The 16380-nt window shown below is 40.1% G+C and overlaps 1 protein-coding gene across 1 annotated transcript; it reads right to left on the bottom strand.

The window, feature by feature from the left end:
- Positions 1-3138: 3138 nt before the first annotated feature.
- Positions 3139-6235, bottom strand: shhb (sonic hedgehog signaling molecule b). Its single transcript, XM_048256112.1, has 3 exons — positions 5936-6235; positions 4367-4628; positions 3139-4050 (listed from the first exon to the last, which is right to left on the bottom strand). The coding sequence occupies exons 1-3, from the start codon at positions 6233-6235 to the stop codon at positions 3371-3373; spliced, it is 1242 nt and encodes a 413-aa protein (XP_048112069.1). The 3' UTR covers positions 3139-3370.
- Positions 6236-16380: the final 10145 nt, after the last annotated feature.

Genomic DNA, 16380 nt, shown 5'->3' with positions numbered 1-16380 from the left:
TGTGGAGTGGTGCTATAGTTCTCAGATTACCTTGTCAGCCCCATCAGGGAACCCTTGTTGGTCTAAATTGATAAATCCAATCTGTTTACATGTACACATGCAGTGGTGTGTATGTGTGAAGGCTCTGGCCATCTCTGAACACAAAGCACAAGCCTCTCTGGACATCTCGGTTTTGGCATTTTGTTTCCTCACATGGTTTTCATAGTCAAAGTCAAATTTTTCATTGATGTGATGTGATGTACTGTTTCCAGAACCATCAGCAGAGGGCAGCATTTAACAATATTTATATATTAACTGTCCTGTGGTTTTTCGGTATCTATCGCCACCCTGTGTTTTTTTCGGTGTCTATCGCCACCCTGTGGCATTGAAGAGCTTGTCTGGCTCTTCTTGTCTTTCTGTGTGGTGAAAATAGAATCATATCAGTGGTAAATTCAGATTTGTTTATTGATCTGGCTGGGTTGAGAGGTATCCTAAGACTAATCTCAGATATCTTGATTATGTGAATAGGTGACTAAACCTGGTCACATTATATATTCATGTTGTTGAACTCCTACTCCACATCCTGGGGAGGTAAATGAGTGGTAGATCACCTGTATTTGCTTAGTTCTGCAGCACCAAAGCAGCACACGTTGACACTGTCAGGTTTGCAGAGGATGTCCTAACTGATGGGGGGATGACTGGGGATGACGGGATACTCTGCCTTTCTGTGCATCAGCTAGGTTCTGTTAATAGTTCTTGTATAATACACCTTTTTGGAATGAGGCTTGCATTCTTGTAGCTTATCTCTACAAAATGTGGTAATGGCTCAGCACGGCTGCTTGCCCCAGTCGAAGTGTGAGTTAAATTTCATCCCTCATGTCAGTTGTTTTCAGTGTATGTGTGCCTGCCTAATCTAGCCATATGTCAGGCTATGTCAAGCTTTTTTGGATTCCCACTAAAATTAACACTTTACTGATGTATCTATCTGAAGTTTGATTTCACATCAATATACCATAGATTGTTTTTGTAACAGCAGCTTTATAATTTGCACATTTTCTCGAGTTGTCTTCATCTGTTCTGCATGCAAGCATCAGCACTGAAGTGCTCCCCAGTTACAGTACATCAGTTTTCAGTGAGGATATTTCATCCTGTTTGCTTGGGATTCTTCCTGCCTGCATTGACTAGAAAAGTGCTGTTCTGTTGCTCTCATCTTTTCAACAGTGTTTTAACTTCATTTCTGGTGTTTAGATCCATATTTTGTGCTCAAAGATCCATATTTGGTGCTCAAAGATCATGTCCCCCCACCATGATCTTTTCCATTAGTCCGGTAAGTTGTTTATCTTCTACACTCTACAGTAGCCTTGGGTTAGGGTTAGGTTAGGTTTAGCACTAACCCAAGTCTCTTGCACTGGGCATCTGATACAGTATGATATATTTGGACATGTTACTTGTGGATGTCTGATCTATGCACATTACTTAGTTCATTATCTTGTGGAGGTCTGATCTATGCACAGTACTTAGTTCATTATCTTGTGTAGGTCTGATCTATGCACATTACTTAGTTCATTATCTTGTGTAGGTCTGATCTAGGCACAGTACTTAGTTCATTATCTTGGCGTACTCTTTACCCCCCGCCTCATAGTCTTGTGGGTCGGAGGTCATGGGTGCTCTGAGAAATTATTGATTGGCTGATACATATATTCACTGCTGTTGTGACATCTGTTAGGCCACCTGCCATTAGATAGACTCCTTTAGCTGCATTAAAAGGCAGATAAAGAACTGACTTGTGCTGAAGATTAGACTATTATGAGACGGGGTTATGAGACATATCTAATGGCTTGCTATAATATTTGTTGATTATCCAGACCACATTACACCAGGCTTTGAGTTTTTATTAACGCAAATGCTAGGTGTAACTGATGTTTTTTTTCTCAAAGCCAGTAGAGGTCACACTTGCACAACACATCTTGTATCATCAGATGCGTTATGATGCAGAAGACAAACTGAGCTCACTTTTAGTCTTTTCTGTTTAATAAATATATTTACTACAGATTGCAACAGCTTGGCATCAGAGTTGCCAATGGCATTTAAAGGAGACTGGTAAAGCTCGTTGTGGGCAGTCTGGGCCTTAATGTGGTCAGAAATACTATCTGGATGTTTAGTACATCTCGTTAGAGCTGCAACTAAAGATTATTTTCATAATCGATTCATCTGTTGTTTATCCTCTGAGTTATTCTATTCGGTTTTTGGTCAGGGAAATTTTTGAAAATTGTAAAAAACGGTCAATCAGTGTTTCTCAAAGCTCAAGATTACGTCCTCAAATCAATTATTTTGTCTACGCACCCAAAGATGTTCAGTGTGCATTCCGTCGTGTTCCGTCTCTACTGTCACGTTTTATGTGAACATTCGTACCAGATACTCTGATGTGGCGTTGCTGTGGCCAGTCTGCCTATTAAAACATATCTTCACCGTCTCTTTTGGCTGGAAAAGCTTCCAACACACCCTGTCGCGTGAAAATAGGCACCGGTCCTATTTCTACCTGGCATGCACTTTCAGCGTGGCTTCAGCCGCACCTGAGACTTGCATGTCACGCAGGCGGTGTGCATACTCTAACCTGTTCATATGGGTGCTGAAATGCAAACAGACAGCTAACACAGCTGACACAGTCGCCACACATCTGGTGTGAATCCAGGCGTGAGAAGCTGGAATCAGAGAATATTTGGTACTTTTCTTCAAAAATGGTTCCAACCTATTAATTGATAACCAAAATAATTGCCGATGATTTTAGTTGACAACTAACTGATTAGTTGCTTAATTGTTGCAGCCCTATACATATTGTACTGAACAGAAACAAACATGGAGATTATCTGATGGTGTCAAACCTTATTCTGTATATAGAAAAATAATGAACTAAGCATAGTTAAATTTCATAGTTCTGGTGAGTAGTGAGGTAAACTAAGAAGCATACATCTGCAAAGTGATTTGGACAAAGGTGCTACACAAATGCAGTCAATCCATCCATCCAAACCACTATATAGTACTTACAGTATCTTAAATAATCTTGCATTTCAGTTATTTCTACCAATTTCTTCAAAGACTTCTTTCAAGTCTATTGTACAAAGTATAAAAATATAATTTATGGGCACAGACTATGTGTGCTTGTCAATAACATACTTCAGATTCTATGAGCAACATTTTGCAGCAGTCCCACCAATATTGTTTTCAATCTTGACATGACCAGGTCAGCTTGCCAGTATTTCATTCCATTTATGATCTTGAAGACTTCAATCCCTCAAATACAAAGATTTTTTTAAGGAACCAGGTTCTGTCTAAACTGCCCCATCCTGATTTTATAAATGAATACCATTCATTGATTCTGATATTTGGTATTTTAGCTCCAGTTCAAAATCCCCAATGGGTGGAAAGAATCATTATCCAGCAGCCAGATCCCCACATGGAACAGCATCTTTGAGTACCAGTGGACTCCATCCGCTTGATAGGTAATGTTCGATCCTCCCGCGGATAGAAATAACGATGTGAATCGATAGGTCAGTCGAAAAGGTGCGAAAGCCCAGTGTGCCCATTTGTGAGACTCTATTACAGCGTAACAAGATGCCAGCACTTGATCAACCAGTATGGTCCCATGTGCTGTTACTGGAGCGAAAGAACTGTGGTATTCCTCAGTATAAATCCTTTCCACAGTAGCCACCTTCAGTTTACCTACAGCCTCGTCGAAGACAAACACTTTGTGACCAGACTTTACTTCACTGGCATACATTATCAACATTTCTGAATTGTCTGTTGAACTTGAAGTGAAAATCAGATGGGCAGCTGTTAGTCTGAGTTTTCTTTTCGGTTCTGAGGTTTCAATGACATAAAATAGCCTCTGTGTTTGTGTGTCTTGATCTATAAACATGAGAAAATCACTGTACACGACGTTCCCCTGTTCGTCTGCAGCCTGGACCTTGTCACCCAACTTAAGGTCTTTGATGTACTTTGTTGTGCCATCCTTGAGCGTGACCAAGGATGATCCAGGGAAGCACCCTCCTGATTTAGCTGCCACTGAGTTTTCTGTCGGAAAAGACATGTTGGGTAAAACAACAACATTTTACAAACTTATAGAATCAAGCTATTTCAAGTTAAAGTCTAACAGTTGGTCATGATCCTTTTTTTTCTTGTTATGTAATAGACCAACTTCATTGCTAATGTGCCAATGATTCTGGCACATTTTTCAGTGCATAGAATAGATATGAGAAGACAATTTGCTACATTTGTTGATTCAGTGGAAAGCAGATTCTAGAACAGAGCTCCGCTCTAGAATCTTTGGTGAAAAGGCAAAGGCATCTTCAATAGCGTTATCAGCCCTGATTAAAATGAACAGACTTGCCTGCTTTAACTGAGCAGTGCACATGGGCTTTAGATTCGTAATGGACCCAGTCAAATCCAGCCTCGACGGCAAGCCTGGACAGCATCCCATATTTGCTTTTATCCCTGTCTGAAGTGGTGATGTCCACGGCACGTCCCTCATAGTGCAATGACTCATCGAGATGATGTCCATCTTCATCCCAGCCCTCCGTGACGCGCAATAAAACTCCTGGCCACTGGTTCATGACTGAAATGGCCAACGAATTCAGTTTTTCTTTACATCGCTAAATGAAGGGAAAGGGTTTAATGTTAGTGCTGAAAGGAAGGATAACATCTATCACCGCCACAACAAGTCTGGGTTGTGTAACCTACCCTGTTTATTGTGACACTAACAGATAGTTTGTTTGTAAACTTTTTGTTAAGTCTGCCCGCCGCGCAAAATAAGCTTAAATTTGAAACACTATGGGTTCTCTTCAGCAACCAATATAGGGCGCATGAACAAAAATGTATCATTTAGGCCTGACCGGAGAACTATGCATGAAAAAGATGAAAAAGAAGTGTGTAGGGTTTTTTTTAGACTGCACTGAGTCGACCGCATCGAATTTGGGTTGTAGTCTCTTGGATAATTATAGGCTACGTCTAGGTCGGTCATTTACAGTTGTGCGTCTGATAACTAGCCACTATTAGGTGGCCACCCCAACTTTGAGTAGAGAGGAAAGAATACTGAGGACGACACATGAGATGCATGTGAACCATAACAAAGTTAACTGCACGTCATGGTTTGTTTCTTACAGTTCAGTGACTTGGGGTCATATGTAAATGTAAAGCCCACGGATCGATAACAAAGCAAGTGGAGCTGAAAATTGAAGCAAGTTTACAGTTGGTGTGTCTTCAAGGAGCCAGAGCAGCAGTCTCGGTAGAGGTAGCCTAAATGAGTAAGCCAAACATTATTGTCCACTTAAAAGACAACAAAAATGATTATGTGTCTGTGATGCTGGCGTTTCCCAACACATTAAACACAGTGCACTGAATGCGCTAGCCTACATTGTAGGAGACACATCTGTCGAATAAACCAACCGTCAGTTAAAATCTGAGCTGAAATAATTTTTCAGCTGCGTTCCTGATGAAATTAGGTTCACAAATAGGATGGCCACAGAATTAATACCATACATTTCTGGCTTAAATTCCCACGAACACGGATAAGCTGGTCGGGTCGAGGGAATGTCATAAAAAAGCTTGAGAGTTGACAGGTAAGCCTATTCTGAGCGAAATATCGACAGCTCACACTTGTAACATACATACAGACATACAGTCTAATAATTGTACTGAAGTTGAACGATAAGTGACTGGTGACAGGTTACAGAGGGACTTCTCTCGGAATAGTTCAGCCACGGGGTGCTTGCGCACATGACTCATAAGACGCGCAAAGAAAGTTTTAATCGGCAACCATATAATCATAATCAATTTAATTTATATATGATCTAGTTCAATAATTACTCAGATATTCTTTCCATAAATATGACAGTGACAAGTATTTTTGATAGAGATGACATTGTATCTCGAGATTTTCGTCCTCATAACTTATCTCCACCTGTGTCATGAGTCGGTCTGCATTGGTATTTTCCTCATCCTTAAAGATAATGTCGGGGTTGTAATTTGGAGTGAGTTCCTTAAATCGCTCTGAATTTCTTGTGATCTTGCCCTCGAATTTGCCACTAGCCCCGAGGGTTTTCTCCGCGACGTTTGGAATGAATTGTTTGTACGTTAACGGCGTCAGTTTTGATGGGTGTCTCCGTTTGCCATAACCTCTGCCAGGACCACAAGCCAGTCCACAGGAAACAAAAAATAGGTAGATGAATCCACACAATACAATTTTCCTGAAAAGCACCATTACTTTCGGTCGCATTATTTGGGTTTCTTTGGATCACAATCGGTATCTACTCCCGGAGTTCTGGCGCCCCCACCTATCCGCGTTGGGTCGATGTAGTAGTCCAGTGAATGCTACCGAAGCAGGTGCATCAGCGACCTTTCCGGGGTGCGACCGATAGAGCGCATTGGAGTTGTAGTTCGAGACATGTATGACTCAGGATTGTTTTATGGGTTAGTGCTAGGGAGGGTGGCCAAATTCGCCAGGAGATTGCTGTATTGTATCCATGTATTACTGTATGAGGAGGAGGGGGAGGGAACTCATCGGCTTGACCAAGCTCTTTTGTTTAATGCCTCAGTGTCTACAACACATCGGACAATATTAACTACTGATTTTCTTTTTTTTTCATCAGATTTTTTGCACATTTATTTTCACAAGTAATGAAAATAAACAAGTAGTGAAAATACTAGTTTAAAACTATTTCAACTTATGCAATGTATTACCATGCCATAGTTTTTAGAATCCATAAAAAAACCAGATTCAAAGCAAAGGTAAGTGTTCACACTGTAGCAGCTTCCACAGAAAAGGGAATTGTTTCTGGTTTAGCTTCAGTTATCAAAGATGAATGATCACCAGCTGAAGAATTAAGATGAAGTTATTTATCTTCTGACTGGCCTGACTGGTTAGGCTTTGATGTTGTCTTATAGTGAGTACAAAATGATCTGTACATCAGCGAAGCGGAGAGATAAAATGTGTCAGGGTCCAGGGTACAGCTTTCTTTCGCCCCTCACCAGCAGGATTTAGTTAGCTATTGGCATGTCGGCAGGCAGAGAGAGCACTGGTCTGGTGCTTAGGTTTCCGGTAGGTGCGTCTTCTATCCTTATCCCCTGATATTGTCTATGAATACAGTAGAGGGGCATCTCCCTTCACCTCTTTTGTGGAAGGTGGTTTACTTGCCTTCTATGTTGGGGAGACTTCTGATTCTGACATGTAAGGCTGATACAAAAAAATCACACGTAACCGTGAAACAAACTCTTCCCACTTACTCTCCCTCCACTTACCAGGGCCAGTGAGTGTCAGGTCTGACATGTGGCATTTAAGAATGCGTTGGATCACACATAGGAACACACTACCAGGATGGCTATATTATTGATGTTCATGCATAGAGTACACCTGAGTCAGAAAGAAAAGAGAACGTTCAGTTCAGGTAATGGGGAATGATGGGATGGGGAAAAAAGACTTTACAGATTAATAAATATTACAGTTTAGAACTCTGTTTGAAATATTTCAGCACATTTCTCTCTAAGCATGTCTGGTGTGATCTCCAGGTACTCTACATTGAGTGTGTAGTGTCATGATGTCAGACATGATGTGTCATTGGGCATTCTGTCAGTTACCTGGTTCTCAGAATCCCAGTCTAATTTTAGTCCGCATTTGCCAAAGGGTCAAGATCTTATTAAAACAATTGAGAGGCTCCTGGGCACCATGGAAAGGTATTTCTTGAGTTTAAATGTAAGTTCTCCATTAACATGAGAGCAGTAGGCATGTAGTTGCTCTTCAGCACTATTTTAGAACATGTAGTGCTGAACACATGTTAGGTAGTTGTCTACTAGGCTATTGGCTATTGGCATAATCTTTACTACGCCATTGTGTAAATCATACACTATTTTTAGTGTAAATAAGGTTGTCAACATGTCTCAAATTCTGCACTAATACCTAATAGAGGAAAACAAAAAGGTCTGTGTTCACAGTGCAATTAAGGTCACTCCGCTATAATACCCGCAGCCACATGTTTGCGTGAACAGAAAATTTTAAGCATGTACATAAATGTTTTACACACATAAATATTTTACCTGACTGGGTCACTTGACTGAGATTGGCATTGACATCCCTCTCTCTGTCTGTCTGTCTCCTGTTATTCATGTAACCGTTAGCATGGATCTTGTAGTATGTAGTACTTGACCTCTTGACACTTGAATGTCAGTTGGAGTAAAACTTTGTTAGAATGAATAGATTGGCCAGCACACACTCTGCAGGCTATTGATCTCACAGAAAAGTGACTGGCCAGCCCTTTTGTTTCACTTCAGCTAGACCATGTGAGACAATCTAAAGGGTTGAAGTTGTGTGTTTTGTTGGTGACATGTTTGTATGAAGGCGAAGGAGAAGCAGTATGTGGTTTGTTGGTTATCCACCTCCCCCTGGTGGCAAATGCTTTCCTTAATAGTTATGATATCATCTGCTTTGTCATCTGAATTGTTTGTTGTATGATAGTGTTCCAAATGCACACAGTGCATTGGGTATGGTAGTGATTTCAATAGTGACCCTCCAATTACTCAAACAATCTGCATTTAAGCCTGGTTTGAATTAATAACCCAATCTCACATTACACAGCTCCTGTTTTACTTGGACTATGGCAACATTGAAGCGTGAGGAGACAAGGACTCCTTTCCTTTTGGAGCACAAAAGGTGATTGTATAGAATGTACTTGCAGTTGCCCTGATCTTTGAGTCCTTACCTCTCTGTAACATCACACAATTCTTATACAAAAAAAACAAGTTGGCCTTAGCCTTTTGAAACAGAATATTATTCCCCATACTGTATTCCTCCCACAATGTTTTTAAAGGGACATGCCTTCATTGTGAATGAAATGATTTGATCCCTGTTCCGGTGAGTCTCGCATCCTATAATAAAACCTATTCATATCATGTGAGACTAGCCACTGTGCTGAATATGCAGCTGCCAATGTCCTTGCACCCTGTGCGTGAGTACTTTTGGCCATAGTTTAGGTTTTCATATGAAAATGATGACTTGTGCACATATTTCCATAATTTCCAACTTTGCTTGGCAGTAATTGGCTGAAGTATCGCTAACAAACGTCCTGTGCTTCCTAATAGGTCAGTGTGACACAGATTCCAGTTTATGCTTGAAAGACTAAAAGAGGAAAAGCCCAAGAGCTTTACAATTTGCAAAAACAGTTTTTATCAAGTTAAGAATAAAGATCATGGATCATCTAAATGAGGCCATTTTTGGTCAGTGCATGTCCTGATTTCCTTTGGTTTCTGTGGACAAGCAATTCAGTGATAGGCTCTTCATTTGAAGTAGTATACCAGAAAGTAGTTTGGTGTGTTAACCTAATGTGGATCAGTTAATGAAAACCAAGATCTCTCTTCATAGTTCAGTCTATTAATTGTGTGTATTTCAAAATAAGAAGATCCAGTTTTGATGGAGTATGATTTAAATGTTCATATCGGATTTCATAGTGGATTGCTCTGTGTGGTGAATAGTGAGGTGCTCTGCTCGGACATACTGTTAACAGGGTTCCCAAGGGTCCATGCAGAATTGGTGTATATCTGGTAATTAGCTTTATTGCTTGCTTGAATGCTTGTGGTTAGCCCAACTTTGTTTATTCAATGCCCATTTATTCATCTCCCACTCTAAAAAAAAGTAAAAGATTCATGAACGCTATACGACTACTCTGAAATCTTTGGTCAGTATATTGTACGATTCATACTATAGTAGGTCATGGAAATTCCAGTTTTTCGAGAGGGAAAAATTCTGACTTAGAGTGGGAATCCTGTGTTAATATTCATGTGTTATCTGTGAGGCCCATATTTTGGTGCACTGTAAGACAAGTTTACCACCAATGGTTGCTCCTCTATAGCTGCATCCCTACTGCTGTTGTTCTTCAATATCAGTTTAGCATGACAAGTTGGTCAGTAAAACAACAAAGGAGAACAAACCTGCCTTCAGGAGAACCTCTATTTTCATTAGTCTAATTTTTTGTAACTATTTTTTTGTCACTGTGGCAGTATGCAGAGCGAAGGGTCAGGCAGTTTTGGAAGGTAAGGAGAAGGCACCACGCAATGTAGAATATGGACTAAAATGGCACGTGTTGGTACGTCTTGGCACATCTTTTCTTGTCGGTCACTGGAAATGATTACAAATTATTTTGGAATAGTATGTCCGTTTGTCCCATATTATTTTTAAAAGTCAGAGTGACTCTGGTTTATGTTCAAGGAACATTTGCATGTCTGCAAACAATGTCTGGGAAAAGAGGAGGAGCATATGGCTCTGTATGCCTGCAAAATATATTCTGTCAGAAATAGCTTAGTGTCCCTCACAGCTTTATATGCTTTTCTCTCCCTTTCTGTCTCTGTCTCTCTCTCTCTCTCTCGTTCTCCTGTTGTTGTTCTTGGAGAATGTGCCACAGAACGCCTGATCTCTTCAGACATGAAACATGGAAAGGAGATTATAAATGTGTCAGGAATTCAAACAAAGCTCTGCTTGAAGGATAAACCAACGCACAAAGCTGTAATAGTGCGGTATGAATGCATGGGAAATGGTTTTCTTCTTACTCAGAGTTGGGTAAAGTCATTAGAACAAGTCAGTCGTAAGATGGTTACATTTGGTCTGTATTTATGGCTTATACTGTGGAGCATATATCCAAAACATTATAACGACATGATGGAAACACTCCAGTCCTACTGACATATTGGCCCTTGATTTAATTTCAAATGTAGCGAGAACATATATGTGGTCTATATGTGGTCATTCCAAGTAAGATGGAAGATGATCTATGATGAATGTCCATTCATTACTTATCAAGGGTTGAAAATGATTACCTAATGTATACATATTTGTCTTATGTATAAAATGTGTTGCACTCCATACCACGAGGAGCATATGATTGATATGGATGTGCTACAGACTATATGTAAATAGCAGCAAGCAGCACTACCTTGAAAATTAGCCTTGTACTCATGCTCTGTTGGAGTATTTCCACATCTCTGATCGTTTCACCCGTATTAGAGTTGATATTTTTCATAACTTGTCTTAGCCTGCTTCCCTTTTTTTCCTGGTCCAAATATCAAGTGACACATCAGACTGTTACAATGGAGAATTGTTGCAGTGGAATGCTTACCTGACATCACAGTTTGCTGTGCAAAGCTACTTAAATAGTGATTAGACAGAAAGGCTTTTTCAAAGGCGAAACTATAATTGCACTATGCTCACCATGACTGTGGCAAAATAAAAGGCAGCCAAAAAAGCATGCCTCACAATAGCCATTAGCCATTTGGCAAATCTGTTGACGTCATAATCATGTATCACTCCTCTCCCACTTTGATGACTTGTTTCTAATGTTTTCCCACGTTTCTGCATTGTACTTGCATGCTTGTTTATTGATAGCACTGTTACTCTGATTGTGTTATTGTTATATATATATATATATATATATATATATATATATATATATATATATATATATATATATATAATATTCAGTTTGCCATCACACTCTTATACATTTGCCACTTCATGCTCAAGATTTGGTCAACTTTGTATATTTTTTGTAGGTTCATGATGTGTGAATAACATTTCCCAAGTAATATATAATTAATAATAATGCTTGTTGTTGTGATATATCCACCGTCTACTTTGGTCATATTTGATCATACTGAAATACTTATGTACTAAGACATTAGCACCTGTTTCATGCTTTATTTGCACTTCAAAACATGGCATCGTTATGTACCAACAGACCACACATGACTGAAATTGCAGTTTGACATGCACAGGAGATCTGTCGGGTAAGCTGCACTTTTCTTACTCATGCATTTGTATTTATGGGATGGATGAGGAAAAGGGTGGAGTATTGCGTCAACATTTTTTAACTGTAAGTATATTTCCAATGAGGCAGTTCACATCAAATTTTAATCAGACATTAGTATTGACTTAGGAAATCCATGTAAATAAATCCAAGTTAAGTCAAGTTATGTGTAATAAAGTGAAATGTATTGAACATGATAAGAAAAACAGTACACCAAGGCAAGGATAGGCAAAGAAGCAGCTGAAATCTGTGAGTATTTAGAAAGTAATTATACCTCCTATCCGTGTAAATTAATATCCAGCTGGGTTAGTACATATTGTTAGTACAAATCTTGTGCCCCGAGGTAGCCAACTTGATGTCATTATCATGTTCTCCAACCACGGTGGCCTCCCTTGCAACAACACAAAAGGCGAATCTCACTCTCATTACAAATAGGCAATCACTAAATTAGCACTACAGATAGAAATACTCGCCGGAGACATTGTCCTCCTTGCTCAACCATAGTAAGCCATTCTAATAACTTATTTATGCATGTTTTCCGAGCTAATCTCATGAACACACTTTTTTCGGAGGTCGGCGTGAAGGCAGTATATAAAGGTTTTTCGTTTTCAAGGTGTCACACAAGAAACACATCATGATGGGTAAAAGCAAAGAGCTCTCCCAAGACCTTAGCAATTTCTCAGCTTATTGTTGCAAAACATTTCAATGGAACTGGTTACAGATATTTCAAAACTTCAGAATCTTCAAAGCAGCATCATTCAACTGCAAGTGGAAGGAACATCACTGCGTCATCAACCGGCTAGGCCTCAATACTTCCAATACATTGCTCATGCTAGGAACTCCCCTTTAAACATGGAGTACATGAACTGAACGACTGGCAAAAGAGGATTTTATGGGAAATGTGTACAGGAATTAGCACTAATGCTTGCTTACTGATCCATAATGAGATTTATTTCTATTTCATAATCTTTTTCCCAGCCACATTTTCATGGATAGGTGTAGAGGGAAAAGAAACCTGAAACCTCATGACCTATCTTCTCAACACGTTTGGCTTCCACCAACATGTAAGTGACAAGTGAAAATCACTAAATTAAGTGTCTTGCCTATAAAAACTGTTTTGGTAATACTCTTTGATTACTTCCCTCTTTTGAGATTCACTGGTTTACAGAAGCCTTTAAGAGACTTTGAGAGTTCTATGACAGATGCCATGAATGAAATGTTACAATGGCCATTGTTTTTTCCTTATTCACCATTGACTTGTATGTTGGCTCAAATGCACTAAAAAAAAATTCAGCCTTTGTAAACATTATGGGCCGTATCGTACACCTGACGCAACATGGCGGCAAATGCGACGCAAGTCTTGTTCATATCTTAGTGGTGAATTTTTTCGCCGTCACTCCACTTCAATTGAACATTGGGACCACAGGTGTGTCAAGTTGAAAAATAGGTTTGGTCAGGTGCATGATCCAAAAATCACTATCTTACACCCTCTAAAAATCATTATGCCACTGACCAAGAAAAAAACTGGGTCAGAGACTACACTTCCTTCGCAGACTTATGGCCCTTTCCATTAGACTCGTAAATCTGCTGCCCGAGTTGGAAAGTGTAAGCCTGTGTAAGTGTAAGCAAGCTTTCTTGCGGCATTTCACGCAGGCATTTTATGTGTCTGGCAGCTTTTAATCCATTTTCCCTTTACGAAATCCATATTTGGTGGCCATTTTGAAAAATGCCCGCCATGACCCCCAGGGGTCAAATTTCGAGCGCCTACGGTCCTAAATCTGATCAGACCCCCTTTGTGAGCCTTCATACCAAATTTCATGCTTTTATCGCAAAGTGATCGATTTTTGCGCTTAACCGCCCTACTAGTGGGGTGGCTAAGCGCAGATTTTCATCAGAATCGATCACTTTGCGATAATATGGATTTCATAATGTCATAATGGATAGATGATAGAAATGAACAATTAAAACATTTGGACATTTGGTCATTAATCAATCCAGTTCATTTTTTAACAAAAAGGAAAATAAGTTATTATGATATCTGTCAGACATTTTGTACTTTTTAAATGTATATTTAAATATTTAATATTAAATTGTGTGCATACTAATATGCATCATTTTTACTTAGTAGTTTGTCAGTGACTCCTCCTTATTCAGTCAGTAGGTTTCATCTTGTGGTGGCCACAGTTGAATATTATTCTCTTTAAAATCTAGGGAACTGGTGGGATGTTTTACTCTTGACTACAAGTGAGATAAAGGCAAAGTCAGTTGAATGTGTGTCTCACTGTTACTCAGTAAAAATAGTGTAGGCTAATATTGCAAGTGAGCAAACATAACTCAAATATAACGTAAAATAGATTTTAGTCTGCAGAAATTTAGAGTTAGGATTCTGTGAAATAAAGTTGGTGTACATTTCCACAGAATTTCATTTAGGCTGGCTATCTAAACTAGCTGCAATTCATCCTATTTATTTCATTGTGCTCTTGTACGGCTAGTTTATACCACCAAAAGCTAATTTCAGTCAATTCTTTGCTCTCTAAATGCTCTCACCTTGACTAGAAATATTACACTCAGTTGCAATGATCATGCACTCAATGGATGTTATCAGAAATGCAATTAATCATTTACATCCAGAGCAAACCCCTGTGATTGCATTTGAACAGCCACTATTTGCCTTGGCCAAGCAAATACAGTGGAAGTGGCCAGATAGATATAGTGAAATTGTCATTCTTTTTGGGGGTCTCCACATTGAGATGCCATTTTTGAGGACTTTAGGGGACTGGCTGCAAGGTTTGGTAGAGGCTCTTGTTCAAGCAGACCTTACCACAACACTCACAGCTGACTCTTTCTTAAAAGTGGCCCATGTTGCCTGACGAAGAGAGCCCACCAAGTAACAGTGGCAGCATTGTACATTTTGCAACGTGCTGCAAATGATAATTACATGAATATGCATTCCTCCAGTGATGTGCTGAGCTTTGATGAGTGGTGCAAGAGGCAAAAAGATACAGTCCCACAGTTTCAGTATTGGGCCACAGTTATGGAGCTTGAGCTGTCTTTTTTGATCTTTGTAAGGTCTCTGCGGCTGGGCTCTTTTAACATGTATCTTTTTTTTTTTTTTTTTAATTACAAACACCATTGACATTACAGAAAATGCAACACTACGACATGCACAAGAATACTACATAAGACAAACAGATGTACATTACACAAACATATACTGTAACTTAACAAGACATCCATTGACTTGGCTTCTTAACACAACATAACATTAATAACAGAAAGGCTAAGGATGATTTGCTTCCAGGATGATTACAGATATGATTATCAGGGATGAAATTGATGACCGGAATGAAAAGAAGGGGGGATGAGGGGGTGTGGATGGTAGCTCTGAGAGTGTGAATGAGGTGGTGTTGGGATGGGGGTGTGGGTGGGGGGTGAGGGGTAGTGAGTGTGTGAGGTGTGTGTGTGTGTGTGTGTGTGTGTGTGTGTGTGCATATGTGTAAGGCTGGCTTGCTGTTGGGCCAGGAGGAGAGAAGCTGGAACACAGAGAGGGAGGGTTTCAGAGGAGAGGAGTTGTAATTATTCTGTTAAAGATAAGTGTAATACTAAGAATAACTGATTGCCTGACTGATTGACAACCTGGGCACCCATTAATGGCCACAGTTCCACCCAGCCCCCGCAGTTATACGGCGACAAGCTGACAGAGGGGAGGACCTACGTGCCACCCACCCCACCAGGCCCCCAGCATATGCACACATCCCCCACTACCACGACCAACCACACCTCGCCCCCAGACCTCCACCCAACATGCCACTCTTGACCTAAATATGTATGTGAATGGAGGGCTCTATCTAGTGTGTAGCATTAAAAGAAGTGGGCATGCATGGTGAATATCTGTCAGGATTTCCCCATGCACATCACACTTACCCTGTGTAAGATGTATGCCTCCTCTGTAATGTGTGCATTAAAATAAGTGAGGCATGCAGATAGACACCTGATGAGGCATCTACCTGCACTCCACTCTTACCCTAGCCTGTTTTGTAGTTTTTTTGTTTATGTTTGATGAATGTCACCTAACATGTAGTGCAATTAAAAGAGAGTAAAGTGTGCTGTGTGCTTCCAGGACAAGGCGTGTGCATTAGCGTATGAGGAGGGTGCACAACGGGGGCCCAGGGCCAATTGATAACCCACAGGACCCAACCAATGCCAAACCCACAGAGCGACCCGCCAGGACCGAGTCTCCCAAGCCATCCAATGGGGCCCCGGCAGAATAACGATGAGAGAGGCAGAGAGAGTGAAATTAGTAAAGTTATCAGAGAATGTAAATAAAAGGGGGAGGGGAAGAAGGGGATGCTATTTATTTGCTATTTATAATAATAATAATAATAATAATAATAATAATAATAATAATAATAACAATAATAGTTCCAGCTACCATCCCCTGCCCAGTGTTCGATGATATGTGTATCTGTTGATGAAGTGTGTTATGATGGTGTGGAGATGGATCTCAGGCAAAGAGGGTCAGGACTGTAAGTAGGTGATAAAGGGGTACCAAGGAGAGGTT

Source organism: Alosa alosa, chromosome 1, assembly GCF_017589495.1.
Source record: "Alosa alosa isolate M-15738 ecotype Scorff River chromosome 1, AALO_Geno_1.1, whole genome shotgun sequence".
Classification (NCBI taxonomy): domain Eukaryota; kingdom Metazoa; phylum Chordata; class Actinopteri; order Clupeiformes; family Clupeidae; genus Alosa; species Alosa alosa.
This window is presented reverse-complemented; position numbering and strand designations above follow the sequence as displayed.